The 27,987-nt window shown below is 59.8% G+C and overlaps 1 protein-coding gene across 2 annotated transcripts; it reads right to left on the bottom strand.

Annotated features, from left to right (window-relative positions):
- Nucleotides 1-1,192: 1,192 nt before the first annotated feature.
- Nucleotides 1,193-24,073, bottom strand: SLC38A8 (solute carrier family 38 member 8). Of its 2 annotated transcripts, XM_032389966.1 has the most exons (13): nt 22,601-24,073; nt 22,416-22,504; nt 21,900-21,989; nt 21,382-21,572; nt 17,729-17,927; nt 14,178-14,310; nt 13,462-13,563; nt 11,059-11,116; nt 7,038-7,152; nt 5,407-5,554; nt 4,839-5,047; nt 3,633-3,684; nt 1,193-1,414 (listed from the first exon to the last, which is right to left on the bottom strand). In XM_032389966.1, exons 4-13 carry the CDS (start codon nt 21,568-21,570, stop codon nt 1,321-1,323), a joined length of 1,299 nt encoding a protein of 432 aa, XP_032245857.1. In that variant the 5' UTR covers nt 21,571-21,572; nt 21,900-21,989; nt 22,416-22,504; nt 22,601-24,073; the 3' UTR covers nt 1,193-1,320. The 2 variants fall into 2 exon arrangements, with proteins under 2 accessions (XP_032245857.1, XP_032245858.1); XM_032389967.1 differs by lacking the exons at nt 21,900-21,989; nt 22,416-22,504; nt 22,601-24,073 and having other exon boundaries at nt 21,382-21,675.
- Between the last annotated feature and the right edge of the window lie 3,914 nt (nt 24,074-27,987).

Genomic DNA, 27,987 nt, shown 5'->3' with positions numbered 1-27,987 from the left:
GATGGGCACAGCTTTCTCTGGGGGCACAAAATACACCAGAATCAGATGTTGGCGACGGTGGTACCGCTCTGGCCATCAACACCCACCGAACTGTGCACTTTGCAAGGCTGAACTTCATGGTATGTGAATTACATCTCAAAAAAAATTAATGCAACTGGATAGGCTGGAAAAAAAAAAAGCCCCCAAACCCCAGCTGTATCACCGCTCGTCTCACACGGGCAGGCACGCATTGCTCAACACAGCACCGACAGGGCCCGGGCAGCACTTACCCCGAGGGAGCTGTCCTCGCACAACGGCCCCTCCCGGCTCCGGCACTGCTGGCTTCCAGTGGACGTCCCAAGGCAGAGGAAGGGTGGCCCGGATCCAGCGGCATCCAGAACATCCCAGGTCCCATGCGGGGTCAGTGCCAGCAAGCACAGCACGAAGGAGCAGCTGGGCCTCTGGCTGCCTCTCCCCCCACCCTCTCCCCGCCACCTCCTTTCCCCTACCCTGGCCCCAGGGCCGAGCCCCGGTCCCCTCACCCTCAGCTGCAGGTGTCACCCCTCACCCCAGGATTGGCTGGGGTCAGGAAGAAAGTACAGAGCGAACAGTCCACTGGGCCCCCAGGCTCTTCAGGTCCAGCCGGAAGGGAAAGGGGGGCTCTCCCTGGGGCCCTCCCATCGGTGTGTGGGCCAAAGCAGAGCTCCCTGGGCCTCAGCCCCTGCTTGTGGTATGAACTGTATCCCCTGGAGATATTAAGTTGAAGGCCCACCTCCTGGAACCTGTGACTGTGACCTCATTTGAAAAGAGGATCTTAGCAGTCCCTCAGTTAAGGGGAGGTCATCCTGGACTAAGGTGGTCCTGATCCAATGACTGGTGTCCTCATAAGAGGGAAATCTGGACGGACACACAGAGCAGACAGCCATGTGGGGGCAGGAAGCAGAGCTGGAGGGGTGTGTCCACAGGCCAAGAAATACCAAGGGTGGCCAGCAACACCAGGGGCTGGAGGCGGTGGGAGGGCCCTCACCCAGAGCCTTCAGAGGGAGCGAGGTCTTGGCCACGCCTCAATCTCAGACCCCCACCCCCGGGACTGTGTTTGAAGCCCCCCAGCCTATCCAGTTGCACCGTGGCCTTCTGTTAGGGGAGCCCCAGGACGTCAATACACCCTCCTCAGCACTGCACCTGAAACCCCCTGAACCCACAGAAGCCCAAATGAGCAGCCTTAGAAGACAGGACGGGTCCTTTTCTGCAGCATCTTTATGATGAAAGGACACGGGTCTCAGGTGGACACGGGGGCAGCCGCACCGGCACCGCGTGGAGGCCGGGCCGACCCCCTCCCGCTCAGAAGAGTTCCAAGACCGCAGCCACCGTGCTCTGCCCGAAGATGAAGGTGCCCACAAGCACGGAGACCACTCCCCACACCTCCAAGCAGCACCTGCCAGGTCAACACACACACATCAACACACCCTTCTCTGGACCTCTGTGCAGACAAGCCAAGCACATGGCAGAAAGCCCATCACGGGAAGCCAGCGGAGTGACCGAGGTGGAAAAAAATCCACAGTATCCTCCCTCACCTGTAGGGATGGGTTTCCAAGACAACGGGGTATGATAATGGCCCCAGGCAGTTAAAGCCTCACACTGCAACTGTTAACTGATGACTCCATTCCTCCCTAGCCTTTTATCAAAGCCAAAGAAATGGGGGAGGGAGACACCTTGTCACTCCTTTCCCTTTGGGAGCAAGGGGAGGAGGGATGAAGCCCCCCCTGAAAATGAGGAAGGAGAAGAAAGCCCAAAGTCACCCTTGATCGGGACAGTGGGCGGGGCACGAGGGCGCGGGAGGGAGAGGTGGTCGGCCACGGAAGCCACCAGGACATGTCTGCGAGCTTCATGATGTACCGGCCGACACCGTGTGGACAAGGAGACAGGATTCCCACGAATGGCAGGGCTGCCAGAGACATTTCTGGCCGGATTAACAAAGGCCCCAGGACCCGCTGTCTCGGAAAGACTGTTTAGCAAAGCAGAGTCACTGGAAGCAGGGAGAGCGTGTCAACGTGCCCGGGGCCTGCAGGCTCCTCGAGCAGCTCTGAGGGATCAGAAGGCCCTAAGCAGCGCCAGGATTAAAAATATCTTCAAAGCCCACCAGAAAAAACTGTTGTGAGCTTGGACCAAGGCCCGAAAGAGCAGCAGCAGGACCTCAAAGACCACTGAGGGAAAGAGCCGTGTAGGGGCCCCAGACAATCGGGGCCAGCCCCCAGCCCAACTCAGGTTCAGAGACATCCAGAAAAGCTCTTCTCCACCCAGAAGGGGACAAATCCTAGCTGGCTGCTTCAGGAAAACCAGATCTGGGCTTGAGGGGGCTGGAGGCAAGGGGAGACAGAGACACTGGCCTGCAGGTGGGACCCAAGCCCACGGCTGCTGTAACTTAAGAGCACCTGCCCTGGGCTGAATGCTGGTCCCCAAAATTCACGTCCACCCCAAACCTGTGAACATGACCTTATTTGGAAATAGGGTCTTTGCAAATGTGATGAAGTTCGAAATCTGGAAAGCAGATCATCCTGGATTGGGACTGGGCCTTCAACCCCATGACAGGTGTCCTTATGAGAAAGAGGCACAGGGGGATTTGAGGCAGACACACACAGGCCATGTGAGGCTGGAGGCAGAGACTGGGGTGATGCAGCCACAAGCCAGGGACACGTGGAGCCACCAGGTGATGGCAGGAGATGGCAAGGAACAAAGCAGGCTCTAGAGCCTCCCGAGGGAGCCTGGCCGGGCCTCCCGAGCTGGGAGAGAACAGATTTCTGTTGCGGCGAGTGCCCCAGCAAACCTAACACGGTGTCTGTCTGCAAGCCTCGGCCTGTCCTCATGCCTGTGGGATGGGCACAAGGGCCACCCAGGCTCTGGCCGAGGTATGGTGCTTCAGCCATGCACATTCCCTTTCTCCGAGGGGACGGCCTGGGCCCCTAGGCAAAGGACAGGCTCCAGTCCTATCACAGGCCACGCTGGAGAAGGACGGCCTTCTGCTGGAAAAAGGGATATCCCAAATTCTCTGGTCGACCCCCACCACGGGGAGCAGGGAGGAGGCAAGCGTGAGGCCCAAGCCAGGCCAGCCGGGCTGGAGTCCCAGCTCTGTCCTGACCTGCCATGCGCCCATGGGGAAGTTTCTGTCCCCTCGTCTGCAGGCTGGATAGCCCAGGATCACAGGGAGCTGGGCGAGGCCCGGCAGGTGTCCAGACAGGGCCCGCTACCTTGCTGAGGGAACGTGCCACCCTGCTGCCCACATGGCCCCCAGAAGGCAGGGTTCTGTGCAACAGGACCAGCTGTGCCCCATGCTGCCCGGGGTCGGAGTGCAGGATGGGGAAACACGCACGGCTGGGACCCCCGAGCCCACAGACAGCTCCCAGCACGGACGATCACCCTCTGGGTGGGAGCGAGGGCTGTGCACAGACTGCTAGCTCGTGGGCCCCAGCATCGCAGGCCGGGGTTCGGCTCCTGGCGCAGACGCCCACTCATTGTGTGGGTAAGGCCCACATTGTGTGGCCGGCCGTTTTCTCCTCCGCAGGACAATGGGATCTCCACAGGCCCTGCCACGTTCCCGTTCTGCTCGCTCAGAGCCCCTCCAGTGCCCACGCTGCCACCCGTTTCGGCACACTTACTTGACGCTCGGAGCCATGGGCTCGATGCTGGCAGCATGAACGAGGCACAGACCTGCAAGGAGACACGGGGCCGCTGCAGCTGTGGACAGGCGAACCCAGAGCAACCCTGAACTTGAGAGCTCAGTCGGCACCCAGCCACGCCCAGGGACCGGGGAGGCCAGCAAGGCCTGTGCCCAGCGAGGCCCCCGGGCTCCCTCTGCTCCCAGCACAGCGAGCCGGCAGAGGGCCCGGCCTTGGGGTCCTAGCTCAGCGTCCCCCTCACACCCTGGCCCCTCTGAGCCTCTCTTTCAGACGGCAGGGACAGCCCGTCCTCCGTGCCAGGCTCTCTAGGATGACCCGTCAAGGGCCGGACTCTGGGCCAGACACCGGTAGGCAGCTGCTAGGCTAATTTTTCTTCTAAGAATTCTCCTGGGATCTGAAGCCAGTTCTGCTTGAAGCTCCCATGGCTTCTCCCCCACTGAACCCGGCCTGGCTGATCATTCCCAGAAAGTGGAAAATGGCTGGAGCTAAAGGGCACCCCCAGGACAAGGGCCCGAACCCGACGGACGGGATGTCTCGGACTCCCAAGTAAGCACGAGGGAGGCCAGCAGACCTGGAGCGGCTGAGGGAGGCGGCCATGTAACCACGGCCCTCGCATCCGAAAGCACTTCCCAGAGCCAGAGGTACAGGGATCTGGGGTTCCTGCCCTGAGCACCAGCAGGTGCCCGGCACGTCTGCTTCTCTGGGAAGGCTCTCCCCGGGCTGCCCAGGCCAGGATAACCCCCAGGCCGCCTTGACTGGAACTTCACTCGCTCACACCAGGAAGGTTTTGTAAGAAACCGCGTTTGCCTCCCAGGTCAGGGAACGAGGTAAGATGTTCGCGGGACATGTTGGAACCATGTGAATGTCGTCTAACTGGAAACATTTTTAAAACATAAGAGAAAATCCCACAGTGAGTGGCAGCAAGGGGAGAGTGGGCAACGTTGAGGGTGACGCAGCCCCGCTGTGCCTCCCGGGAGGCCTCTGGGCCTCAGTCTTCTCACTGGCAGGATGGGATGACGACACTCCCAGCAGGTGCATCTGCCAGCCGCGGAGACGTTTCCCGCACGGTGTATGCAGTCCCCAGCCCGTGTCCGGCTCAGTGAACAGGGCTGGGCGCCATCCTACCTCTGCGGGGCTCCCCCCTCCAGACCCTTAAGCTCCAGCAGAGTGGAGCAGGTGCCTCACCTGGGAAGATGAAGATGAAGAAGGAACTGATGCCCCCAATGATGCCGATGATCTCGCTGAGGTCGGGCAGGAACAGGGCCATGGCCAGTGTCACGGCTACCCACAACGCGGTCAGCAGCCCCCGGACCCACGGCCCCGAGGGCTCCGCCAGGGCCGCGAGCCCACCTGCCCAGCAGCAGCTCCTCCTCCAGAAATCCTGCATCACGGACCTGGAGGCCACACCAGCGCAGGCGGCTCCAGCCCCGCGCCCGCCCATCGGGCCCCCCTCGCGATTGCCCCGCACACCCAGCAGGGCCCCGGGTCCTCGCCAGGCGCCGTTCCCCAAGGACTGCAGGCCGCCGACAGAGAAGGGCCACACACGGTGCAGCCCTGGGTGGGCTGGGGAGCCAGGCTCCGGTCCTGACCCTCACGAGCTGGGCCACTCTGGGCAAACCACCTCAGCTCCCCCCTCCACGTTCTCTAGAGAGATCTTCCCCAACACACGAGCCCGCGCGGTGCCTGGCGTGCCCTGAACCCTAACAGAGGGCTGTGTCCCGCGCCGAGCGAGCCCCTGTGGGCCGGGCCTCACCTCCCCAAGAAGAGTGCGATGGGGTAGACGGTCACGATGGAGACCCCGAAGAGAGCCCGGGCCACGATGATGACCACGTCGTTGCCCGGGTAGGACATCAGGATATCGGCAGAAACGTCTGTCCCGAAGGTCAGGAAGCCATAAACCCCTGGGAGGCCAAGAGGGTGGAAGCCCAGAGTGAGGATTAGGGAGACACCGTGCCCGTGGCAGAGACGGGATGGAAGGCACAGCACGGGGCGTGCGGTCAACGGCACTCTACTAGCACAGTGGGGACACGGACGGCGGCCACACCTGCCGCGAGCATGGCCTAACACAGGAGCCCACCCCCTGCGCTGCACGCCTGACGTAACGTAACCTCGTGTGTCCGCTATACACACACACAGTATTTTTACAGGTCACATCCCCACTCCCTCCACTCGGACACGCTGACAGCACCCAGCTCTTACCACCCCGAAAGTTCTCCCTGGGAGCAGACAGAAGGTTCTAGAAGGGTTCTCCGTTCTGCAGTTTCTCAAGGCTTTCCTATCCTCAGCCGACACGATACCCTGCCCCTCTGACTCAAAATTCCTGCTGGCCAAACCGCTGCTTCTCCTTTTTTCAGCTCCCAGTGCCAGTGTGAGGGGCCCGCTCACGGAAGCAGCCGCCGCTCAGAACCGCAACGACACCTCATGCCCAGTACGTCCCACTCCTGCCCATGCACCCGTTTTCCTGACCCAGGGCATCAACCGCTGCCGGAATCACGCAGCTAGTGACGGCAGGACCAGGGCACCAGGGCCCTCCCCCACACCCCCACCCCCTCGGCATCGTGGTCACCTGCCCTGTCCCGACACCGTTCATCCCCTGCCGAGAGCTGTGCCTCATTTTGGCTTCTCTCTGGGCCCTTTCCAGAAGGTCCCACAAACCTGCTGGCCCTGGAGGTGACTCTCCATCACCAGGTCATGGACCTCCGACCCAGGGGACACAGACTATGACCACCCCGCCCTGCTGGGGAAGGGTTATCCGGCAAGTTTCCCAGATGACCACGATGCTCTGAGGAGCCCGAGACATTTGCGGCTGCCCACGGGCTTCCCAAGTCAGGGGCTGCAAAGCTGGATGGAATAAAGGGCCCCGGGGCTGGAGGAACACAGCCGGCCAGAAGTCCGCCTCAGCCGGAGACCTGGGGCGTGCTGTGTGACCCTGGGCATGTCACAGCCCTCTCTGAGCCACACTTCTATCACCTTTGGAGACCCTTCTGCCTACAGGTCTGCGAGCACCCAAATCCGTCAAATCCACAGAAGCATTTTGTACACTGCTCCCCAGCTATAACATGAAGATGACCCCCATTACGGTCCTGTCCGCCAACAGGGACGGGGGGGGCGGGCAGCGTGTAAGAGCAGGGCCTTTGGGGACAGCCAGGCCCAGGTCTGGGTCTCAGCTCTGCATGTCTAGTCGGGAGACCCTGACCCTCCGGCCCCTTGTCTAGGAAATGGGGACTTCCCTAAGGGGTTCGGGTTAAAGGAGCCAAGGTTCCCACACTGCTGGGCCTGCTCCTGGCACGGCCCAGCGGAGCTCACAGGAAGGACTCGGAAGCACACGTTACCCGGGCTCTCCTGCGCCCCCAGCCAGCTCCGCGGTGCCCCGGCAGGCCTTACCGGTCAGCGAGTAGATGAGGCAGCACACCAGCAGGGACAGCACGGAGACCAGGGCCCAGTGGGAGAGGCTCTGGTTGCGCATGCTGCAGTAGATGGACACGGCAGCTTCGTGACACTGGAAGGCAGGGCGGAGCTCAGGGGGACAGGGCCGGCAGGAGGGAAAGCCCCCCAGCGCCCGCCCAGAGTCGAAGGTGTACGGAACCCGGCAGAGGTTCACACGTGGAATATTACACGGCACCGAAGGAGGACACAACCTTACGCCCACATGCGGGAGAGCCTCACAGCTGTAACACCGCCCGACGAGAACACACGTCTCCGTGGATGTGCAGTTCAAGTTACAAGCTAAACGTGCCAGGACAAGGGTTCTCGACGGCAGCACGCGGACAGGTGGGGGCGGTCCTGTGCACTGCAGGATGCTGGGCAGAGTCCCTGGCCTCGACCCCCTGGATGCCAGGAATAACCCCCAGTTCTCACCACCAGAAAGGTCTCTGGACGGTGCCAAACGGGCTCTGGGGGACAGAACTGCTCCTAGCTGAGGACCACCACTTACAGGAACAAAAGGAACTGTGGGTGGAGGGTGCTAGTGAATGGGAAAGGTCACAAGGGAGCTTTCGGGGGGATCGGCAATGTTCTAGATCCTGACTGGGCTGAGGGTTACGCGGGAGCAGACGTACCAGCGACTGATACACTTCACAGGAACTGTTACATCATGAGAAGATTTAGATACAAACCACCAGCAGCCAACATCAGGGTGTGTGTTTAGCTGGGGCAGGTCCTGGGCAGTGGCATTTCACAAGCAGCCCAGGAGACCCTGACGTGCATTCAGGGTGGAGAGGCACTGCTTTATCTCCGTGTCCCCCCCACCCCCCCACCACGGCCTCCAGCACCGTCACAGGCTCCTGGGACAGGGTTCCTCCCACACGTCAGCCTCTCTACTCACTTCTGATCAAACCCAAACACGCCGATCACGTCCCCCTGCCCACGCTCCTAGGGGGGACGCTCCCCTTACCCACTGGGCTCAGTTCACCTCCGTTCCTCCTTGCTGCCTCAGGGCCTTTGCTTGTGCTGGGTCATCTACCTGGGATTCTCTCTTGGTCTGGCCAGCTCCTACCCATCCTTCCAGAAAGCTCTCCCTAGGAGGACCAATTTCCTCCCTGTGTCTCCCCCGCCCCCCCGCCGCGTGAGTACACTGGGGTTTGCTTGTTCCGCATCTGTCGGCTACCTGATGGCCAGGACCACATCTGCCTCACTTACGCCTCTGAGCTCAGGCCATCCATGGAGCCTGGTGCACAGCTGGAGAATGCTCCGGGGTGACTCGTTTACCCACCCCTTAACCCACCCAGCAACCAAGAGGCCTCCCCTAGCCCAGCCCCAGCTCCCCAGCCCTCAAATGCTGAACAGTCCCCCTCGTGCCAGTCTGGGATGCCACACAAACAAGCCGGACGCAATCCCCACCCTCCTGCAGCACACATCCAGGAGGGGCGGGAGGGAACACACGCTGGGTCCTCCTGACTCCAGGTGTAGTGGCAGCACCCAGCCCAGGGTGAGCTCATGCACACCTTCCCCTGTGCATCTTAGGCTTTCTGCCCTGGGCCTCCCTGACCTTGCAGGAGCCCGCTGGCTGCAGGCTGGCTCAGCCAGGCAGTGGGGGCTTAGCCCTCGCAGGGAACCTCCACCAGGGGAACCCAGAGGACCTACGCTCCCACCTCCTGCACTCCTATGGCATTTCTGAGGTACATCCCACATGCTTCCCAGGATGGCCCAGTGCCCGTGATGGGGAGCACCCTAACACACCTTCCGTCTCCCTGTCCCTGCTCCCAGGTCCATGCCAGCCCCAAGCCCACGGGGTCTGCAGAACCACACAGGATGCCACGCGGCGGCGGGGGGGCGGGGGGCCGGGGGGGGGGCCTCAGGGCCGCAGGTCTGTGCCTAGAGGAGCAGCCGAGCACAGCGACCACGAGAAGATGCTTGGCGGTGGCAGGAGGCCGCCCAGCCCTCCTTCCAGTTTGTCCCCAGACTCCTGGGCCCTGTTCCTCCTGGTTCCACACAGGGGACTGAAGCTCATCTCCCGAGGGCGGGGCTGCTCGGTTGGGACAGTGTGTAGGGTGGGGGTGGGCCACTGCTGGCCCTCTGCTCTCCTGGGGTCAGAAGGCCAGGCAGAGGAGCGTGCAGCCGCTCAGAAGCAGAAAGCGGCCACACATCCACCTGCCGAGGAACGGATTCACAAGCCGCGCTCGATCCGTCCAGCGGGACACTCCAAGGAGGCCGGGAGCAGAGGCTGCAGCTGTCCTCTGCCCCTCCGCGGGCCCTCGGGACTCTGTGCAGGCCGGACGCAGAGCCCCATTGCTCAGTGTAGGGGAGGGGAGCTGTCTGACCAGGTCAGAGCTCCTGAGGACAACAGGCGACCTCCCCTTCCTCCCCACCCCCCGCCTCCCTGCCCTCTCACCCTACCCCCTACCATCCTCACTTACAGCTGCTCTCTCCCACCCCCAGGTCCCAGAAGCTCCCAGCCCAGATCCTGGCAGCCCTGCCTGGGCCTGAGCCTCACCCCCACCCGCACCCCCACGCCCCTGCAATTCACATCATCTCCCAGCTCCCCATTGCTGCAACCCGTGTCCCTGGAAACGGTAGCCCAGGCCCCGGTTGCTAGGAGAACTGGTTGAGGGAGCCGAGGCAAAGGTGAGGGGGGCACCTCTCGTAAGCATCTGGAAGGCCGCCCCCGCAGCATGAGCCTGCCGCACCCTATGGTGTCCGGGCACAGGAGGGAGGGATGCAAACCACGTCCAGACAAACCGCTGACAGCAAAATCATCGCTTTAGATCTTTCAAAATATTGGGTGCACAAGAAGAAATGTGAGAAATTCCTGCAAGCGGCTTGCTAAGCCCCAGAAGCGATCTATCAACGGATTTTTAAGGAAGATAAATGGAAATGTTCCAAGATTTTTTTTTTTTTTTTTGTCAAACATGATTCTCAAAATGCAAGATGAAGAAGAGAAGCAGAAGCTGGTTGAGAGAGAAGCAAGGAGACACATCAGGCCGCGAGGCACTGCTGTTAGGCCTGGACCCCTGCCCTCGAGAGTAAGATCTTACACTGGGGCTGTTTTGGTGGTGGTGGTACGCTGGGTAGGTGGCTGTTTTTAGGAGGGAGGCACATCTTTCCTAAAATAAACACCTAACAAATGGAGTCAGCTGCCACCTGCTGAGAGATCAGAAGACCCTGAGAGGGACCAGAAGGCAGGGAGCAGGACCCATGCCCTCCACCGCACCCCTCGGGCACCGCGTGGGGCGCCTGGCTCGCCCCCTGCCACTCTCCCACCGAGCCTGAGGCCCTCTGCCCTCCTGGGCTCACCGGGCGTCCTCACGGCTGTCCTCTCGAGCTGCCCGCCCTCCCCTTCACCTGGCCGCCTCCCACACGTTCTTCAAGGTTCCTTTTAGGCATCAGTGCTTCGAAAAAGCTGTCTCTGAACCTGCCCCATGCAGGGCTACCCCACCTTATGCAGGGCACGGCTAGGCTCTCTGCTGGATTCCACACACAAAAGCCATCCTCACTCCATGACACCTGGTCAGAAATTCTGTCTGTGCCCCACACGCCCGCCACACGGCTACCAGGACGCCTTCCAGCCCTCCCCCCCAGCAAGCCTCCTGAGGCAGGATCTTTCCTCTCCAAGGTGCCTGGGGCACCTGTGTAAGGTGTTCTCTAGAAGCAGGTGGCTCTAGGTCTCCAGCCATGGTGACAGTCCTGTGAGAATTCTGCAGAGGACGGAACAAACTCCGGATCCCCACACCCAACAAATGCGCTGTTGGTGTTGGTGGGGGGCCAGGTTCCCGAGTTCAACGACAATTCATACCTCACTGAGCCCAGACGCCCACCGACATGCACAGTCCCCAGGAGACAGCCCGTCTCCTCCTACGGCGAGTCCTTAAACTTCTTTCCTGACAGGGGGCCACTCTCTCCCCAGGGAGCAGGACGTCACCACCACAGCCTGAAACACCACACGCCTCCACACACCCAGGGACATTACCTGGAAGCCAAAGCAGATGGTCGGGAAGACACTAAATACGGATGTCCAGGAGGAGGCTCTGCAGAGAGACACGAACAGCTGTTTATCACAAAAAGGGCAACTCAAAACAGACTCCACTTGAAGAGGAGTTTTCAACGGTACCAGCAAAATGTGCCTAAGCCTGACTAGGAGACAGGTTCTTAATCCCCAGGAAAACGAGGCATGTTAAATGCTACACCTTCTAGATGTATCTGCACCGACATTCGTTCACCTGACTTCTCTGCCCAGGCAGAACTCGGACAGGATGTGGTTAGAAGGAAGTCCCAACCTCCTGCCGAGCCAGCCTGTTCCCACTGAGGTTAGGGGCGGGGACACAGGCAGCACCCCTGGAATCCAGCACTGCAAGGACGGCCTGACCACCACCCACGCTGAGAGGACAGAGGTGTGCACAGGGCAGAACCTTTAGGTCCAGCCCTCCCAGACAGGGGCCCCCCAGCTTCCTCTGATAAGGAGCTCTGGGGCCCAGCCTCCGGCACCTTGGCGCACATAGAGGCATGAGCAGCACCTGCAGGCCTTGGTCCCCCGTCAACTCCTGCCCACTCCTCCCCTCCCCTGCTCAGAAGAATGCTCTTCCCTGCCTCTCTCCCTCTCCCCTGGACCCAATCCCCCTGGGCCCTCACCCCCTTCTCCTGCCCCAGTGGAGCTCGTCCCATCACCCGCAGCCTCCACAGCTAAATCCAACGCCAGGGCTCAGTCCCACGTGACCCAGGAGCAGCATCGGGCAGCAATCACCCCAGCCTTCTTGAAATTTTGTTCATTGACTTCCGAGGCACACCTTCTATCCTCCTCTATCCTGGGTTGAATAACATCCCCCCAAATTTACATCCCCTGGGAACCTCGGAACAAAGACTTATTTGGAAAGGGATACATATAATTTGTTAGGTTCAAATAAGGTCACACGAGCGGGGTGGATGCTCATCCGACTGGTGTCCTTACAGGAAGAAGAAAGAGACGCAAGGGGAGAAGGTCCCGTGAGGACAGAGCCAGAGACGGGAGGGAGGCGCCCACGTGCCAAGGGAGACCAAGGATGGCCAGGGCCACCAGAAGCTGCAAGGGGCGGAAGGAACCTCCCCCTAGAGGAGGCCAAGGATGGCCAGGGCCACCACAAGCTGCGAGGGGCGGAAGGAACCTCCCCCTACAGGTGCTAGGGGGAGCAGGGCCCTGCCACACTTGGCCTCTGGACTTGCAGACCCCACTGAGGGGCACTTCTGCTCAGCTCAGCCACCCAGTTTGGGGTCATTTGTCACAGCAGCCCCAGGAGGCGAACCCATCCTCCTGCTTTGCGTTCTCGCTTTCCTTCCAAAGGTTCTGCCCCCTGTCCCTGACCTCCTGGTCCTGGACTGCGCGCCACCGGCTCAGGGGCAGGTCTCAGCCTGGCAGCCTTAAATGCCACCTCTGGCCAATACCAACCACGTTTCTCTCTCCAGTCCAGACCCCTCTCTCCGACCCCCAGACACGCAGGTCCAACCGGCCACCTGATGTCTTCATTATAGGTCTCCGAGCCGCCTCCAACTTAACACGTCCCCACATGACCTCCTCCCCCAGCCACCTGCTCATGTCTTACCCACCCCAGGAAACAGCACCCCTCCCAGTGCTCAAGCCCAAAGCTCAGAGTCGCCCTGGCCTCTTCTCTGACGTTCCCCTTCCAATCCGTGGGCCAGGAGGGGCCACATCATTTGTGGAGTCTGATGCAAAATGAACATGCTAGCCTCTTGTTCAGTTGAGGACTTCAGGATGGCAACAGCAGAAGGTTAAACCAGGTGCAGGGTCCTTCTGGGCACAGGGCCGTGGTGACTAGCCTGGTCACGTGCCCGCGGCACTGGTCCTGCCACGAGCGGATCTGATTCTAAGCCCTGCTGGCCTCAAAATCCTGCAGGGGCTTCCCAGCAGAACCGAAGTCCTCACTGCGGCGCAGCACCCCCAGAGGACAGCCCCACCCCACCCGACCCCCAGGCTTGGCCTTGCTCAGGCCGGGCGGGCCACACCGGCCTCCACGCATTCCCGTTCCCTGTGGCCAGGCACCCGGGCCTTGCTGGCCCACTCTGCTGGCTCCGTGCAGCGGGGCATGTCTGCAACAGCCCAGGCACCCCAGGCTGGCGTGGTGCTTAGTGCGTGTGTGTCCCTCCTTCTGGCCCTGGCCCTTACTCGCCGGAGTCCATCCTGAAGGAGGACAGGTCACTTCGCAGGGCCCAGGGAGGTGCCGGGACTCTGCAAACCGCAGGAGGAGTGTCCCTCCTCCAAGGATCCCCGTGCAGCACCCAGGGAGGTGCCGGGACTCTGCAAACCGCAGGAGGAGTGTCCCTCCTCCAAGGATCCCCGTGCAGCACCCCTGGGAGCCGTGAGGAGCCACCCCCTCAAGCTCACCTCACTGCAGGGCGGGTCTCACGAACGAGGCCTTGGGGCCCGACGTAGTACTGCACCACGATGACCAGGGCCAGGTAGCAGGCGGCCAGCGTGCCTAGGATGCTAAGAGACGGGGCGCGGCGTTAGGGGCCTCCGTGGGGTGGCCACCAGCCCTGCCGGCTAGAGCCTGGGGTACCGCACACAGTGGGGTCTGAGTCCCAGCTCTGCCCACACCGGCAAGGTGTTGGCCAAAGTTCTCACTGCTCTGAGCCTCGATTTCCTTGTCTGTGCAATGGGGACGGGGGAAGATCTCTGCTCCTCTGTTCTACTTCCGAAGTGAAACGTCTATCATCACACACAACGGGGAAGGCAGGTCGCAAACCCAGATGAATACTTCTGCCCGACTCTATTTTTTCAGGACTATACGTAAAGCCTCAGACTGTAAAGTGAAAAAAAAAGTGTTTGGGGTCTCTCCGTGCCTGTGTGTGCATAAGATGTCTCTACCTATTAAAGAACAAAACCTCAGCAGCAGGTCACGTCCGTAGAGGTAGCATTCTTGTTCATCTGTTTCCCATCACGCATATGTATTACTTGTACGCTTTTCCAGCTTTTTTCTCTTGTCCAAATGGGGGGACAGGGGCTGGCCGCTCCCCTAACCCCAGGCAGACACCAGCGGAGGTGGGGGCCCCAGGCGGAGCCACCGCCCTGCCAGCCAGGAAGCGTCTGCAGGCCCGTACCTCGTGTATTTCTGGAACCCGATCTCCCGCGGGGCGGACAGGGGCAGGATGACCAGCGCAGAGAGCAGGGGCAGGGTGAAGCGCTGCTCGGCGTACCAGGGCTGCAGGGCGCTGGGCAGCAGGACGTCACACACTGGAGGGCAGGGGGACAGGGCCCACTGAGAACACTGCATGGCCTCTGCCCTGGCCATGGCTCTGGCCACAGCGCGCCAGCCACGGCGCTCCCTGCCCCAGGTCTGGGCGGCGTTGGCCCTGGGCACTAAGTCAGCCTGTGAGCCTAAAGGGATGGGACAGGGACCCCATCACGTGCCACCACGGGGGGAGGAAGACTGCCGCACAAATTCATTCCCAGCCACTCACTGCGCTTCTGCCAGACAGACACTGTGCTAAGTGCTGGGATCCAGCGACAAGAAAAGACAAAACTACCTGCCCTTAAGGCACCTCGGCCCTCAAGTTCTTGTAAACAGGTTTTGGTTTGCACAGGAGCCCGGTGGGTGTGCAGGGTGGGGGCCTGGAGTGGCCTTCCGGGGCCGGAACCAGGAGACCGAGCCAAACGGTGGCCCAGAGCGACCACTTTCTCGCTCGCTAGGGACTAGAGGAGAATTAGGGCAGGGCTGAGCTGCCCAGGTCGGCTGCATGTGGGTAGGCTGGGGGCACCTGGCTGACCGGAGGGCTGGGCTGGACAATCCTCGATGGCTCCACGCTGGGTGCCTGGTGGGGACGCGCGGGCTCCACTGGGCCCTCCCTGCAGGCTAGGCTGGGGCAGCTGGGGGCTCCCCGAGATCCCGGTGGAAACCACCTGTCCTCTTAAAGGCTAGGCCTGGAACTGGCACCATATCACACTGGCCATATTCTACTGGGCTGAGGTGCCTGGGAGCCCACTCTGATTCAAGGGGGCGGGACGCAGACTCCCCCCACCCTACCCCACCCCGTCGCCCACCAACCTCTCGTGGAGGGAACACCGAAGAACCTGGGACCATTTCTTCATCCCGCCACAGTAAGATGGAGAATTTGAAGTTGACAGAAGAGGCAAGATGGATGGGGGAGGGGAGAGCAATGGTGGTGATTGCAGCGGGCGGGGGTGGGGACAGCAAGATGGCCTGAGGCTGGAAGGGGCTGGAGGATGGGCACTGAGAGGTGGTTCTGGCCCACTTGGGGCTGCTTGCTCTGCTGCACTGTAACCCTTCTTCGTGCTCCACCAAAAGCTCAATAAAGCCCGCCATGCCAAGAAACGAATGGCTTCTCAGAACAGCTTGTTTGCACTGAACCACTCCAAGGGCAGACTCCCACCTTGAGGTCGCTCACACAGGCACCAGGCGGGAGAGCGAAGCAGACATTCCAAGCCACAGATGCCATGGCCATGCCAGAGGCCACATGGCCTGGGAAGGGGCCCAAGCCCCATTCACACACCTGGAACTCCTCAGCCAGGAACGCAGCTCTGACAGCTGGGCTCCTGAGCCCTCATTTTCTAGAACATTCCTCGAGGTCTTTCAGCACACATCACGTACCATCATTTGTATCCAATGCACGCAACAACACCCCCAAGCACCCCCAAGCTCTATTCAGCCCCCTCCCAAGAAGCCTGGGCTTGCCTACAGAGAGACCCATCCCCAAATACCTAACCACCAACACACAAGCAATGCTCTCTCGACCCCAGTCAATCTGCCCAGGCCGGGGCGGCCTCTATCCTCATTAGTGCACTAATCCGGCTGCCCTACTCCTGGGCCTGAGCGCAGCCTCTGAATCCTTCTCAACAAGGCACCACACCGGACCACCAGAGGTGAAACCAGACGTGCCTCGACGTACCTCTAGCAGGCAGGACGCTTTTGTGCCCATTTACCCACCGGGAGGCCCCGATTTACCAACCTCCCTTCTTTCTGGGCTGAGTACCTCCCAAGACATGGAATCCATGCGTTTCAATATCCCAGGATCAGGGACCTGCTCATCTTTGGCTCAAGTGGCAGAACACACAAAATGGCAAAGTGGGAGACCGAAATCCAACCATATCGATAGTTACGTTCCAATTAAAAAAATCTCAACACTCCAGTTAAAATCGGACACCGTCAAGATGATAAAAAAGCAAGACCCAACCACATGCTGTCTGCAGGAAATGCATCCAGAACTCCCAAGGCACAGTTAGGCTCACTGTGAAAGAGCTGGGAGGAGAGAGAAGCCGGCAAACACTCATCTTCCTATTTTTTTTTTTTAATTTTATTTATTTATTTGACAGAGAGAGCAAGAGAGGGAACACAAGCAGGGGGAGTGGGAGAGGAAGAAGGAGGCTTCCCGCTGAGCAGGGAGCCGGATGCGGGGCTCGATCCCAGGACCCTGGGATCATGACCTGAGCCAAAGGCAGACGCTTAACGACTGAGCCACCCAGGCACCCTGGCAAACACTTATCTCAAGGAGGCTGGCGTGGCTACATTCATAGCTAAGGGCCATTTGATGGCAAAGTATTATCAGAGACCAAAAAAAAGGGACAGTTCATGATAATATAGGGACAATTCATGGGCGTGAGCCTGATAACAGAACTTCAAACACCAGGAGGCAAAAATGGACAGAATTAAAAGGGCAAATAGGGGCACTTGGGTGGCTCAGTCCAGTACACGTCCGACTTCTGATTTCAGCTCAGGTCATGATCTCAGGGTTGTGAGATGAAGCCCTCCATCCGGGCTTGAGATTCCCTCTCTCCTGTCTCTGCCTCTCCCCTGACTCACGCTATCTCTAAATAAAAATAAATGAAATCTTTAAAAGGGCGAACAGATGAATCCACGATGACAGCTCATTTTAACACCTCTCTTTCAGGAACTGACAGAAGAACTAGATCTGAAGAAAACAAACCAGCGAGGCTATGGAGGATCCAATCAAAGCCATGGACCTCCTTGAGCCGTGCAGAGTTCTCAGACACAGCGCCCAACAGCAGAACGCACACCCCGGAAGAGCACACGGAGTGCCCACCAAGCTGGATCTCGTGGGGGCCCAGCGCAAGCTTCCAACGCCCAAGACCGAAACCACGAGCAGTGTGTTTTCCGACTGTGGCATAAACGAAGGCAGAAGCCAAGAGGGGACGCAAAAAACTCCCAAAGAACTGGAAACTGAGCCACACGAGTCTAAACCTCCCATGGGCCAAGAAAGAAATCACAGCAAAAACTAGCAAATATGTTGAGCGGAACAAAAAGGAAGAGAGAACCCATCGTGGGGGAGATGCAGCTAACCCACGGCTTGCAGGGAAACGGTCGATGGGGGCCGAGAAGCCAAGGGGGTCTGTCCTCGGTCATGGAGGTCCCCGAATTCAGGGTGTTACTGTCTCTCTCTTCATAGGGGCTGCCCCCACCCCGTGCATGGGGTCGTCCCCACGAGACATCTACCACAGCCCCTCTCCCTCCGTGACCCTCAGCGTGCCCATAATTACTACTCTGGGTCTCCCTCTGTCACGAGTAAGGAGCTTAGGGGTGGCCTTAGCCTCTGCTGCCCCCCAGGGCCCCGCCCAGCACCCACATCCCGCTCATCAACCAGGACCCCCCACCCCCGACTCCAACGCCAGTACTTACGCTTCTCCAGCTGGTCCCCAATCACCCTGAAGAAGGCCACGGAGATCATGAGCAGGTTGACAATGAAGCAGGCCTCACACAGCTTCCCAATGGTGGGGCCGCACAGCCCTCCTACCACGCCCTGGTAGGTGGCCTGACCGCTAACGGAGGCCGCGTAGCCCAGGATGACCAGCCCGCTGATGAGGAAGACCAAGGAAACCTGCGGGGCGGGACCATGGGGCCAGGGTGCATCCCCAGCTCAACACCCGAGCCCGCTGCCCCTTGGAGTCTGATACCCTCTCCACCAGACCTGTCACCCACAGGGGCCACCTGCCGGCCAGGGGCCTCTCCCCGACGTGCCACCAGGCCCTCCCCTGCCCCGAGCCCAGAGCTACAGAGCAAGCGATGGTCAAGGCCTCTCGGGCTGTAAGTCTATGCATCTGGGACTCATACCTTCCTGCTCCAGTTGGACAAAAGAGGCATCGGAAACGCTGAGAGTCTAAATCCCTCTCCTAAAATTCCACGGGGTGCGCATTAGGAGTACGTATCATCAGAAGAGGACAACAAATCCATGTGTGCCACCCACGTGCATCCAGACAGAACACACCACCATACCCCAAAGCTTTCTCTGGCCCCTTCCCATCTCGTTCTGCCCCTGTCCTGTCCCCACAGGAAACCTCTTCTCACACCCGGAATAACGTGTGTGAGGCCCAGCCACGCTGGGGGCACCAGCCGTTTATCCCTATTTTTTTGAGTGCTATTCCATCACCTGGAATGAACCACAGTTGGTTTATCCATGCCCCGATGACAGACATCGGGGTGGTTCTTCCTCCTAGGCTACTGGGGAAGTGCTGAGCATTCCAGAATAAGTCATTTGGAGGATGCATCTTTCATTCTCCTGGACACACATCTAGAATTGCTGGATCACAGAGGGGGTGGTGTAGGTCTAACACTGCAACAATTTGCCAGACTGCTTTCCACAGTGGTTGTGCCGCTGGACCCCCTCCCCCAGCGATGCACGAAAGCCCCACTCGCTCCATGGTTAAATGCTCCGGAGCCTTTCCAGGACCGACGGCTACCTGTCCCCAAGCTGGACTGCGTCTCCATGATCCCGTGGAGGAGAGCAATGCAGGAGTTGGGAGACACAGCCAAGACGCCTGGGGAAGCTGGAGTGTCCGTCTTCAGATCCAGCAGATGTCACTGGACAAGCATAGGACTCCCAAAACGAACTTGAAACCTCAGAACCACAAGGAACACCCACGGTCTGTCCAGCCACGAGGTCTCTGTCCAGGCCATCCCTGTGCCTGGACCCCTCTCTGCCTCCAGCACGCCCCCTCACCTGGAGGACTCCTGCTCTTCCCCATCCTCTCCAAGTTCACCTACTCCAGAAAGTCTCCTGATAGGCCACCCCGAGGTGGGCTAAGCCCTCCGTTTCAGGCTCTCACAGAGCCACACTTCTCTGGGGCACATTTCTGCCTGTAGCTGGTGTGACTTGGCAGCTAGTCTCTGCAGATGTCAATCATGTAGATGTAATTAAGGGAAAAGGGGTCTTTGCAGGTATAATTAAGCATCTTGAGATGAGGTCCTTCTGGATGGTCCAAATGGTCCCTAAATCCATGGACAAGGGGTCTCCTAAGCGGCCATAGGACGGTGGGGCAGAGATTGGAGGGATGTGGCCACGTGCCAAAGGACATGTGCCCATCCAGAGCTGAAGGAGGCAGGAAGGACCCTCCCCTCGAGCCTCCAGAGGGACTGCGGCCCTGCCCACACCGGATCTAGACTTCTAGTCTCTGGGACCCTGAGAAGGAAGTTGTTGTTTTAAACGTCCCGTTTGTGGCCCTGTGGTCAGTCCGGCAGCCTGAGGACACAGATATTTACAAGTGTCCACGTCTCCTGGGGTTCTCAGGCTTCTTTACCCACCAGACTCTAAGCCCCATGAAGGCCAGGACTGTGTCTGTTCTGCGTATCATTTAGCCCCAGAAACATGCCCAGCACGTGGCCGGCACTCAGGAGGTATTTGTGGACAAAAGGAAAGGGGTGGCGGGGTCAGACGGAGCCTCTGCCCGTGAACGCCCTCTGCCCATGCCGTGAGCCATCCACGCAGGACAGCACAACCCCTACCCTGCGCCTGGGCCCGCCTCCCAGAGGCTCCAAAGAAAGTCCAGGTTCATTAAATTTCACAAAACCTCCAGTGCTAACCGGGTCATTAGAGACCTACAGCCTCACACCAGTAACCTCTCAGCAGGGGGGTGTTTAAATGCTTGTGAAGGGAGACATGGGCTCACTGGCCAGAAGTGGGGGAGGTCGCTGGCTGGGGACAGGGATGGGGGCTGTCGATCACCAGCCTCATTCCTTTCCTGGTTGGGCGTTTACTTTTATGCATGTTTGGCATCCCCTCTACTCAGGTCTGCTCAGGGCAGGGATCTTTAGACCATCCTACACAAAGTGCGAGTCATGCCGGCAGCAGCCCTGTCCCCTGGGAGCTCCTCAAAGACGCACGACCTCAGCGCCCCCCCAACCCTGCTGAATCAACACCTCCACCTCGGCAAGGCGCCCGGGGGACGGCAGAGAGCGTGAAGAGGGGGACCCCATGCCCCTGCCTCACACAGGGCACTGGCCACGTCCATGTGACCACCTGCTTCATCGTTCACTCTGTGGCTGGACATCAGGCCTCTTCCTCGTCGTTCTGAAGTCGTCACACGTCCAAACGCAGCGGGTTTCCCCCCCTCACAGGCACCTGGACAAGCTCTTCTGTTTCTGCTGGGGCTCAGCTCAAGGCCACCTCCTCAGGGAGGCCTTCTCTGACCACTGCGTGCTGCATCGTCCCACCCTCTGTCACAGGACCCTTCGAGCACGACCACCGCCCCAAACGATCTTCTTTGCCTTCTTGTATCTTACCTGTGTCCCCCGGTAGAAGGAGCTTCAGGAGGACAGAGACTGCATGGTCGGAGCCAGGGCCCCCCAGAACAGGCCCTCGACCACCGCTGGGGGTGGCACGGGTTAGTCACCCTACACAGGGCAGGACCGAGCACTTTCCAGAAGGACATCAAAGTCCCCAAGGCCATTATCAGCTAGCTGCCAGAAAAAAGCACTTAAGATAATGTCTGCAGAAGAGCTCACCACAAAACTCAGCGGTTGCTATCAGCTCGGGGGGCAAAGAATCCTTGCAAATAAAACGAAGCTGTGCTAATTAGCGGCCCTTCTCCGTGATGGATGTTCAGCCCTGGGCTCCGCGGGGAGGGAATTCGGGCTGGACGTGTGTGACTCGGCAGAGGGCCCAGCGCGGCGGCCTGTGGGTGTGAGGGGCTCGCAGCATCTTACACGTGATCTGACTGCGCGCAGGGTCCGACTTTCATCATGGAGCTGCAACCAGCAGGTGAGAGCGGCCAACTGGCCAGGTGATGGCGCCTTCCCGGCCACCTGCCAGGTTCACTCGCTGCAGGTGCCCTCGAGCACCGGGCTTCTGCTCGGCCTTCACCTCCCCACCCTCGGCAGCCTAGGGGTGCCGCTGGGGGCTGTGGCGGGCTGACCCCCTCCCCAAGCAGCGGAGAGGACCCAAAAGCCAATCTCTAAGGTGTTGGTTTCTACGACGAGCAGCACCACAGAAACCATGCCAAGGATCCCGCCTGATCCCTCCCCCGGAGACCCCCCCCAAATGCTCCGCAGGGGCTTACCAGCTCCACCAGGAATGCAGGGGCCACCCCGCCCGCCTTGCAGAAGGCCCAGGGGAAGTTGAGCAGGCCAGCCCCCAGCGCGGATTTCAGGAGGATGAAGACGGCGCCCAGCGAGGACAGAGTGGGGCTGGCGGCCACAGGGACCGGCTTCTCTGGGAGGCCTGGGCGGCCGCCCGTCCCTCCCTCCATGGCTAGAAGCGGCAGCAGGGTGGGGAGAGGGGCAGTCTTCACACCACCTTCCCGGCTAAGACGCGTCTTGCTCCCCAAACCAGTCAGAGCAACGCATCTGCCCCCATGTCCCCACGCCACGGTCTACCTTGTGCTGCCCCGTTAGGTGACCCGTTCCCTGGCTGGCCCCACGGCCTTGGTCCTCAGCCCTTCTGCCCTCACCTGCCCACCCTTTATCATCACTCGGGTCCTCCCACGAAAGCCCGAGAGCGGCCCCAGCCCCTCACCCTGCTCTGCCAGGCTCCAGTCCTCCCTGCCCACCCCAGCCCCTCGCCTTTACCCACAAATACCACTTCAAGGTGACCAGTCAGTCCTCAGCCATCAGGGACAGGGCTCAGGCTTGCTCCAGGTGGTTCAGCTGCATTTCCTGGGCCCCACGGCTGGAAGAAGGAAAATTCTAGCTCTGCCAGGGGGTGGTAAACCAATCAGGAATTAAGGGAGCCTTAGAAAGCATGTACTGGGGTCATAGCCCCACACCTAAGGGGACAAGGACAAGAGGCCAGAGCCATCCATCCCAAGAGCTTGCGGCTTCTGAGACTCCCAGCCTGGGGAGGGGTCTTAAGACTCCCTCCCCTCCCCCACCCGGGTGAAGGCCCCTCCCAGGAGGCGGGGCTTTCCTGGCGGCCTGAAGGTCGGAGGGGGCGCAGCTGGGAGAGCTCAAGGGGCAAGCCTGCACCTCCTCTCACCACAGACCCCAGTCTGAGGAAGCGGGCCTGGAGAGAGCTCGGAGCTCAGTGTCCACACTTGCTCAGTGTGTGATCTCTCCGAGCCTAGTTTCCCAGCTGCCAAGGGGTCTGTCTGCCCACCTTGCAGCTCAAAGTGGGCTGTGGGGCCGCTGTAGACTCAAGTGCGTGCAAAGGCCCTGGGCAGTCAGCAGGTGCTTCCTCGAGATCCTCTGAAACGAGCGTGCACACGAATCACCTGCAGTCTTGTTAAGAGGCAGATTCTAATTCATCGCACCTGGGTGGAGCCAGGATTCCACAATACTCACAGGCTCCGGGGGGTCAGGTGCTGCTGGTCTGGACCATACTTTGAGCAGATACCATGTCTCCTACCTAAGACACGGTCAGCTAAGATGGCAGAGTACAGGGAACTGTCCTTTCTGGAAAATGCACATTCATGAACGTCACACCTCGAATTGCAAATGTGAACCTGCTCACTCCTGACACCCAGCTTTGAGTCCCCCCCCGAGAGCGTGTCACAACCCAGTGCTTCTGACTCAGTGGGTCTGGGAATCTGCATTTCTAACCAGCTTCCCGGTGATGCGGGCAGAGCTGGTCCAGGGACCACCTCTTGAGGACTGCAGCTTGAAGTTAAACATCTCCAAGGCCCTGGAGCCTCACCCATCAGTCCTTATCTGACAGACACCAGATCAGCGCCCAGGGCTTCTCCGTGTGGTTTCCAACGGTCTTAATCCCGACCGCGTCACCAGCAGACTGATTGTACCTTTGCTGGCTCCACACAGAGCGTGTTCAGTAAGCACGGGGCCCGCCGAGTGACCAGCCTGTTAGCACGGACCTCAAAAGGGACCTGGGATGGTGGCCCGGGAGTGCACAGCTGGACCACATCTCGAGTAGCACGCGCTGCCACCAGCTGAGCAGTGCTGGGAGCCCAGCCCCGCAGCTGGTGCCAGGCATCTCACTGAGCCCTCACATCGAATCCCGAGGGGGTGCTGGCAGGGCCACGCTCCCCGAAGACTCCAGTGGGTAACCCCTCCTGCCTCATCCAGCTCCTGAGGACTCCAGGCTCCATCTTCACATGCCACCTCCCCAGGATGATCTCACCTCCAGATCCTTACCTTCACTGCACCTGCAGAGACCCCTTTTCCACATCCACGGCTCTAGGGCACACTATTCAGCACCCTGCTCCCCACGTATCTGGGGTGTGTGTGTTCTCAGTCATTCTGTCGGACAGTCATTCGACAAACACTGACTCAGAGCTAATCAGAGGTGAAAGAGGTCTCCACTCTGGAGAAAGGGGCGACCTGTGAGGAGATCAGGACCAGACAAATAGGCACGGTCCAAAGGGAAGAGTGACCACAAGGCGCATCTGGAGGAACTCCCGGGAGGAAGGTGACAAGTCTGTGCACCCTTGGTGAAGGGAGGAGGGGAGGCATTCAGGGGAGTGGGGAGTCCCCATGAAGGCTCAGCCGGGGGTCCCGGGAAGGCCTCTGTGTTCTGCTGTCCCCCAGGGTAAAGACCCAGATCAGGCACCTGGGAAAGGCCTTTCTTGCTGTAGGAGACGTTGAAACCCCACCTCCTCCTTCTGGAGGTTTTCCAGGAACGCAGTGAGGTCATCGGCCCCCTGAGGAGGGTGGTGGGCACCTGGGGAAGGCAGGTGGAGCTGGGCAACAGCCCAGGCAGCTGGAGGGCAGAGAGCAAGCCCAGGCTCAAGCCTCAAAAGGTGCACAGCTCTGACCGGCTCCCCTCACATCCTCCCCAAGGCAGTGAGAGGAGATCAAGAGCCTCACCAGCGGCTGGCTTTGTACTTCTTAATCTGGGCTCTGGAGCCTGGGGCACCTCAAGGTCCCTGCCTGGACACCTCATTAGCTGCCCATTAACGTGCATGACTTAGAAATTGGCCACTGGGCTGTGAAATTCCACTCAGTGAGGAAAACCTCTTAGTTCTGAGAGGCTTTGATATGCACCCCCTGCCAGCCTCCCAGGGCCTCCCAGGACTGAGTGACCTTTCCGGCTGGGCTGCTGTGGAGAGGCGCCCTGGGGGCCCCATCCTTGCGGGCGGGCGGCTGGCTCGGGTGGGGTGCACACTGGCACCTTGGGGGACCAGGCAGGTGGTGGCTCGGCCCAGTGCCCCCACGCGGGAGCCGTCCCCCTTCTGCGTCATCCCAAAAGGGGAGCACCTGTCATCAACGGTTCTTCTCCAGGGTCCAGCTCCTTTTCTTCTCCACACAGTATGGGTCACCTGATTGGTTCAGAACTGCAGGGAGAAAGACCTCACTTATTACCCTGGACCTCGGTGCTCATACCCCTTAGAAAGTTCTGGAAGGTGGATGAGGGCAGGTCCCAGGAGCCAGAGTCCCCAGCTCCCCTTGTGCACTGGCTCTGCGGTCTGGGTCTGGGCCTCGCTCGGACCACCTGGGAAATGGGATCACAACAGCTCCCACCCCACAGGGATGTTGGGAGGACTCAGGAGTATGTGCTCTCGGCACAGAAATGAGCAGTAGGTGTCATTGGGAATAGTGCATGTCAAATTCCATTACTGGCATTTATGTGTCTTTCCCTCGGTCTGATTCTGAGCTTCTGGAAGAACGTTCTGAACACTGGCTGCCCAGGGAACTCTTCTGGAGGAACCAGAGCCGGACTCACCCTCAAGAGCTTCGGTGACCGTGTTCTGGGGCGGGCATCCGGATCGCCACAAAGCCCCCCCCCCCAGAGCTGCTAAGGTGATGTGTAGGAGGAGCACTGTTCTTTGCAGGAAGGGACCCTGCCTCACTGTGCCCCCGGGCCCACGGCCCCATTACCCTCGGCGTTTGCCCCAGGCCTCGGGCAGCTTAACAGAAGCCAGCTGGGCTGAACCAGCCGCGGAAGCAGAGAAGCCTCAGCTCTTCAGGCGCCAGGAGCCCGTGGCCTTTCACGGGCAGGTCCATCCGCAGCAGCTAACCACGGACCCGCAGTTCTGTTGCGCAAATGCACCACAGCTTGGGGACAGAGGGACCCAGCGTGCTTGGCAGACTGACAGCTCGTGAAGATGTCCTCATCCTGATCCCAGACCTGTGAACCCGAGAATGGACACAGCAAAAGGGACTCTGCCAATGACAATTAGGGACCTTGAGATGGTGCGAGTGTCCTGCCTGGGCCGGCTGGGCCCTCAGTATCACCCCAGCGCCCTGACCACAGGGACACAGGAAGGGTCAGAGGTCAGGGGGAAGAAGGTGGGGTCAGGACTTTGGAGGTGGGGAGGGGCCAGGAGCCAAGGAACGCAGGCCCCTCTAGAGGCTGGGAAAGGCCGGAGAGCTGGTTCTCCCCGGGAGCCTCGGGAGGGAGCCAGCGCCGCCCACACCTGATTTCAGCCCAGAGGCTAATTTTGGCTTTCCAACCGCCAGAACTATAGGAGACTAAATGTGTTTTCGGCCCCAACTTCACAGAAACTTGCCACAGTGGCAACAGGAAACGGATTCACCCAATACCCTGGGTTCTGACGCTCGGGCCTCTCAGAGAGGCTGGAGGTCCGGGACCCCCCCCCACCCGCCCCCGCCCCACACTCAGGGCAGGGGCTGGGCCTCTGGGTGACACACGGCCCAAGGGCATGGGCCGTGCCAAGTGCTGCTGTCCACCCCCTCCAATGAGGGGCTGGTGCCCCAAATTAAGACCCAGAACCCAGCTGTGGGTGAAGAGAGGGCACTGCACCCTCGCAGCCAAAGGGGGGGGCTGTTTCAGCGGCCAGACAGCAGGCTGATGGCAGGGCAGTGAGGACGGCGCCTGGCCCCTGACCCCTGGGCCCCTCTGCCTCTCCCTGCCCCCACGCCTGGTACAAGAACCCCCTGGGGAGATGTGGGGTTTGGGTGGTAAATCACATAAAATCCACCATCTGAGCCCCTGAAAGCATAGTCCTGTGGCATACTGCATTCTCAATGTTGTGCAAGCACCGCCGCCACGGAGTTCCAGAACATTCCATCCCCCCAAAGGAAAGCCCTGTACCCACCAGCAGTCGCTACCCGCCCCACCAAGCACACTAGCCAGTTGTCTGTCCCTGCGGCCGCCTGTCCCGGACATTTCACAAACACACGATCACACGCTCTGTGGCCTTTTGTGTTCTGGCTTCCTTCACTCGGCAGGACGCTGTCAAGGTTCAGGGATCAGTACTTCATCCTCTAGTGGCTGAAAAATGTCCCGGCGTCAGGATGTGCCACTTTCTGCTCATCCGCTGACACACACATTTGGGTTGTTTTCAGCTTTCGGCCATTGTGAATAGTGTGGCTGTGAAAGGTCATGTACAGATTTTGCTCAAACGCGTGTTTCCAATTCTTTTGGGTCTACGCCTAGTGGAATAGCTGGGTTGTATGGTGGTGGTTTATGGGGAGCTTGTAACACAGAGTTCAGAGCTCCTCCCAAGGAGCCTAGGACTGTCAGTCTAGGGCCAGGCCCAGGAATGTGTATCTCTAAGCAACTCACCTGCAGTACTCTGTGTCACCAGCAAATGAAACCAAGATGTGTGTGTTAACATCCGCTTATGCGGGTAATACCAACCGTTTAAATTAAAAAAAAAAAATCAAGAATCTTATTATTTCTCTGGAAACTTCTATTTCATCTACATACGAGTCCTTGACTCCATTTTACATCCAGCAAATCTAAATCTAAGTAGCACCCCCATTATTACCAGTAAGTGGGTATCCTTCCTGCCACGGGAAAAGGGGAAGCAGCCTGGCATCAAGGGGCCCAGGCCAGACCTGGGCTGGAATGCTGGTCTCACCTTGGTTTTCTCACCTGGGAAGTGGCAGTGAGAGCATCACAGGTGGCTGAGACGCCCAGGTGGCTTCCTGCACGCAAGACCCAGGCCAACGCCAGGAGGGTGGTGGGCACTCTGCAGATGCAGTGCATCCACTCACTGCTGGGGCAGTGCCCTCAGGCCCACCGTGCATGGGGCCCCCTCCTGTGGGGGCACACAGGACGGACACAGGCACGTGCAAGAAGACCTCAGACCCTCGTGTCCCCTAAGGCGGGGCTGAGGGTGGCGATGGGGCACCCAGCGTCCCTGTTTCCAGCTCACCTCCACACAGCACCTTCGAGGTTCCTGCAGACAGGACCCCTGCCTGGCTCCCGAGAGACAGCACGGTTAGGGATGAGCCCTGGGGCCCAACCGCCATGCCCAGCCTGCTCCCTCAGATGTATCTGTGGTTGTGGTGGGTTGACTTTTTTTTTTTTTTTTTTTAAAGATGCAGGTGCTCTCTGGGATGATGGGAGTTCACGCCAGGGCAACAAAGGATCCCCTACAAGCAGGGAGTTGGCCCAGCCTGGGCGCAGCCATCACACGCATCTGTCACCGTGGAACGATCTACCACTGACAACAGCTGACACAAGGCAGCAGGGCTCGGTGAGCAGGGCCCCCAGCAGGAAGCAGCCGGGCTGGAACTGGAGCCTGAGGCTACAGCCGGGGTGCAGTCCGACACCTGTGCCTGGATGACGACATCCCCTTCATACGTCCCAGGTGGACCCTGGGCATCCCAGTGCAACCACCGACAAGGGCTCTCTTTTAGGGGAGGACATCTGTTTTCCAGACCCCATTATCAACTGGTTCTCTCCAGAGACCTTGTCCCCTTTCCAGGGAAGCACTCCCCACGGAAGACCTATCTCAGCTCAGCCTCACCCACTCCTCCGTCCCCTCCCGTCCCCCTATGGCTCTGTCCAAGGCCTCCACGTC

The sequence above is a fragment of the Phoca vitulina genome, unplaced genomic scaffold (genome assembly GCF_004348235.1).
Source record: "Phoca vitulina isolate PV1807 unplaced genomic scaffold, GSC_HSeal_1.0 scaffold56, whole genome shotgun sequence".
Classification (NCBI taxonomy): Eukaryota; Metazoa; Chordata; class Mammalia; order Carnivora; family Phocidae; genus Phoca; species Phoca vitulina.
This window is presented reverse-complemented; position numbering and strand designations above follow the sequence as displayed.

Excerpts from the sequence above, each read along its gene's own strand:
- SLC38A8 (XM_032389966.1), bottom strand. The coding sequence starts at position 21,570 with ATGGAGGGAGGGACGGGCGGCCGCCCAGGCCTCCCAGAGAAGCCGGTC. Across the intron at positions 13,564-14,177 it reads GGGTTCCAGAAATACACGAG|CATCCTAGGCACGCTGGCCG; the intron begins GTACGGGCCTGC and ends CCCGTCTCTTAG. Across the intron at positions 11,117-13,461 it reads GAGACCCGCCCTGCAGTGAG|AGCCTCCTCCTGGACATCCG; the intron begins GTGAGCTTGAGG and ends GTCTCTCTGCAG.